The sequence below is a fragment of the Macrosteles quadrilineatus genome, unplaced genomic scaffold (assembly GCF_028750875.1).
Source record: "Macrosteles quadrilineatus isolate MER2022 unplaced genomic scaffold, UCM_ALF_1.0 Scaffold_6__1_contigs__length_79288215, whole genome shotgun sequence".
NCBI lineage: Eukaryota > Metazoa > Arthropoda > Insecta > Hemiptera > Cicadellidae > Macrosteles > Macrosteles quadrilineatus.
Genome location: NW_026542599.1, coordinates 10702001 through 10706295, shown reverse-complemented (window position 1 = coordinate 10706295; position 4295 = coordinate 10702001). Strand labels below are relative to the sequence as shown.

The window sequence follows — 4295 nt, the reverse complement described above, 5'->3', positions numbered from 1 at the left end:
CAGGACCAAACCACCGACTTTCTAACTTTTATTATAATTATTTTTGCCAATTGAGACGGGGACGCCACCTTTGTGCGTATTTTAACCCAAATATAACTGAAAAATTCGTGTAGAATGAAGTGAGATGATCTTTGTACCTTTGTTACTGACTAAGATCAGCTGTTTCATAGTCAGAATCATTTATTTAAAGCCCAATGATCAGGGACAGCTGGGTCCAGTTTCTTACCTTCAAAAAGCTACTGACTTTACTCAAGATCAAATTACCAGACCACCAGACGAACACTAAATAATATACTTAGATATTATTAATGAAAATCGTTCGTCATTTAGAGCAGGAATCGATGGTCAAATAGTAGTCCTGAGTTGAATAAAATCTTTTTAGAGCAGTTAATATTTTAGTAATTATTTGAGAATCAACATTTGTGCCTTGTTAGCCAAATTCATGAACGTAAATACAGCATACTACGCATAGAACTGGTTATGCAACGATTAAATCTTTGCCTCTTTTCAACAATAGTTTAATCCATAAATAATGCAGTATAACTTACTGTTAAACGTTAAATATTCTGTTTGATTAAAAACTTTAAAATAACGCACTGTCTTGGATTTCAAATGTATCCCCTGATTTCCAGTGTTATCTTAATATACTAATGATGTTTCAAAATTAAAGCACTCCTAACAAATAAAAATCAAACCTGACTAAATATTTCCTCAAAGGATAAGGGGCTAAGAAACAAGTCATTTGAATTTTAAAAATCAACTATATTGAAATTTCATCTTGCAAAGTGTAGATTACACTATAAACACATTCGTAATTTAGATATTTTTTACGAAACTAAATCATTCATTTTCTAGATACAAAATGTTACTTATTTAAGCACCTGATTCTAGCGTTGCGCTAGGAGATCGAACAAAACAAAGAGAACTTAACACAACATAATGACTAATCAATAATATGTACACTTTAACGTTAAAATAAGGTGAAAGTTTGGTAGCTTTATTAACCTAAGAAAACATAATGACAATAACTTAATCTCTTTGGTAACATTTGAAGCACTCGATGCTCATTGGAGGTTTGTTCGTTTTGTTTTTATAATTTAAGTTACAAAAGTTTGTGTCCAAGTTCTTTTTTGTGATAGTAAGTTTATTTATTTGAGAGATTAATTTGGACGTATTTAAATCGCAAAATTACGAGGTTTTTCACGGCGTTTCTGGATCGGGAATCTAAAGCCGTCCTCAAGAAGTAACTACATGTAAAACATAGCAATATTGTAGGTCTATACAAAGGCTACATAACTAGCAAGTGTGTATTCAATACCACCTGATGATAGCATCAGATTCCAGATGATGAAAATTTGTGAAATCAGGCTATTTTATAAATTGTAAACAATAAATCCTCAGATAAAACTTAGTTATGCTCTGAATAGTTTGAATTTTTAATTATTAATATAAAAAAGGTATGTAATTACGTTAATTGTATCAAATCACTCTTGCTTTGGCTTTCAATTTAAAATTAATAGCTACGGTAGGATTAAATTTATATCACATAAACCAGTGGTTACCTCTATGAAATTAGCATATAAGTTAGGATCAATAAGTGAAATGTATATATTTTGAAAACAAAAACAAGCAAACATGCCTCCAATGGTCAGGGTTGGACTACAAAATATAAAATAAAAAACGTAGGTCTAATAGGGTACTACAGTAATTTAAAAACCAGTAAGTTTTAAAGGGCTGTCATTAAATACTTACAGAAGAGAAGTCAAACAACACAATACTAAAAGTAAATTAAACAAAACATTCTTGTCGACTGTATTTAGATCTACGAGCATAAAGGGAAATTAAAATCAGATTTTTTTGCAAATAAAGAGAAATCTTTTGGTGAAGTCGCACATCTTTGCGTTAGGCCTAGAAAAATAGAAACTATAAATTTAAATTGATGTCTACTTCTTTCGTTTATTCAATAAAGTGATGATTGTGCTAAAAGTAAAAAGCTATTAAACGTTAACCACAAATATCAGATTTGATGTACTTTAACCTGAAAGTGTTAAAGAGTAAACAAATTTAAATGTTAAGTCCTTGTATTGCTCTAAAACCTTGAACTAGTTTGTCTCTAAGCTGTAACCCTGTCTCTCGTATGTTAAAGAGCAACACCTACTTTAATAGATGATCAAAACAAGAATAGACCTTCACAAGGTCAATATTTCAAAAATAAACAAGGCCAAACCAACACAATCTTTATCCTCAACAAATAAAAAGTTCAGTCGATAAACTTACGTACAAAATTCAGCTTACCAAACTTCCACCGGGAATGTCACAAACACTTAACAGAATAATAACGAGACGACTTGACGAAACCTGTACAAAGTTGAGCGATAACGAAGGAAAGGAACGGACAGTTTATCACAATATGTTGGTCATCTGCAGATCTGGCGAGTGTCGGACTTCTGCCACAGGCCGAGGTTGAGCACAGCGAGCTGGGGAAGTCTCATGACGTTCTGTATACTAGCCGTGGTGATCTTGGTGCATCCGTAGAGGTCGATGGACTTAAGATGTTTCAAAGACTCCGCGACGGCGAACAACCCTTTGTCCGTGATATTGTCACACTGTCCGATATGCAGAGTGTCCAAATCGTGCAGCGTTTTAGATATCCTGAGCAGTCCGTCGTCTGTAATCTGACAAGCACTCAAACTCAAAGACCTGAGGTTGAACAGCCCTTGCGAAATATGTATGAGAGCTTGATCCCCTATTTTGTCACAGAAGGACACGTCGAGACTGGATATCCTACTGCCACCTTCGGCGAGATACGCCATGCCGATGTCCGACACGTTGTCGCACGACCGTAAATTCAGTTCCTTGAGGGACGCCATTTTGGCCAGGTACTTGAGTCCACTATCGGTTATGCTGACGCAGAAACTTAAATTAATACTTTTCAGTCCGGTTAGGCCTGCCGACACGTGTTTCAAAGCTTCGTCCGACAGACGTTGACAGTCTTGTAGTCCGAGGTATTCCAGTTGTAGGTTTCCCTCGGCGTTCTCCTTGTTGAGCCCCGCGATGTGAGCGATCCCTTGGTCCGAGATGTGCCAGCAGGAGCGCAGGTTTAGCCACCGCAGATTTCTAAGACCCCACGCGATCAAGAGCAGTCCTGTGTTGGTGACGTTGCAACATCCTCCGAGATCTAGCACCTCCAGGTTCTTCAGCTGCGCGATCCTGCCCAAGCTGCTGTCCGTGATTTGTTTACACAACGATAGATTCAACCTGGTGATCGTGGACAGTTCGTTGAAGAACGCTTGAGTAAGAGCTACATCGGTGACGTTGTAACAACCGCTTAAATTTAGCGACACCAAATTCGGAATACCTTGAACCACGTCCTTCAGCGACCTCTTCAGTGACAGAACTTGAACTCTTCTAATCCCCCTTCGGACCAAACTCCCGAACAACGCTGGGTTAGAACGTCTCAAATGAAGCTTGGCTTCCACTCCACGCCAAACCGACTTGTGGTACGAAGCTTCCCTCCAAGCGGAACATACCTGGGCAGCTCTCCCCTTGTCGCGGACCTCCAGGTAGCTGAAGATGAGCGCGAGGATCTCCGGGTAGAGCGACGAGACATGGGTGCCAGTGATGGGGGGTGACGGAGGGATGTGTAGATGAGGTTGATGTAGAGGAGCGTACGGATGGTGTCTTGACGGTCGGTGCAGCGGCAACGGTAACTCCGTATAAACAACACGTTCCTCCATCACAAACACATCACCGTGACATAACCTCACACACTCTCCACGACGTCCCGCACTCGACTGACTCAAGCGCCCCTCCTCCGCCTCTAGCGGTCGACGCGACAACTAACTGCTGTCTCGTGATTGGTCCACGCTCCGGTCATGTGACTCTCTACCAACGTATTGATTCGGGCGCGAGTCGGCGGCATTTTTAAATTTTTCGAAGCGTGTTCTCCCCTCCCCGGCCAGCCTGGCCAATAACAACACTTGCCACTATCGATCATGTTGATAACTGCGATAGTGGATCACCACGTGATTTTTTAACATATAAATACCCGTTAGTTTTATTATTATTATTACTTATTATTATTTTATATTTATTAGCTTAGGTTAGCCTACGCATTTTAACGTTGTAAAAATAGCGCAAGAGAAAAAGTAGTTTCTTCTTTCTTCTAACATTTCCGGTAGAACCTGATTAAAATAAAACCAACTGTTCTTTTTTTACTTAGTAAACAATGTGTATTCTTCCTGGGGGTGGAAGTAATTGTATCAGATTTTATTACTTGCTTTTTTAATGCGTGT

General features: G+C 38.8%; 1 protein-coding gene across 1 annotated transcript; it reads right to left on the bottom strand.

Annotated features, from left to right (window-relative positions):
• Nucleotides 1–741: 741 nt before the first annotated feature.
• LOC128997200 (F-box/LRR-repeat protein 14) lies at nt 742–3878 on the bottom strand. The gene has a single exon (XM_054422801.1). It carries the CDS (start codon nt 3735–3737, stop codon nt 2418–2420), a length of 1320 nt encoding a protein of 439 aa, XP_054278776.1. The 5' UTR covers nt 3738–3878; the 3' UTR covers nt 742–2417.
• Nucleotides 3879–4295: the final 417 nt, after the last annotated feature.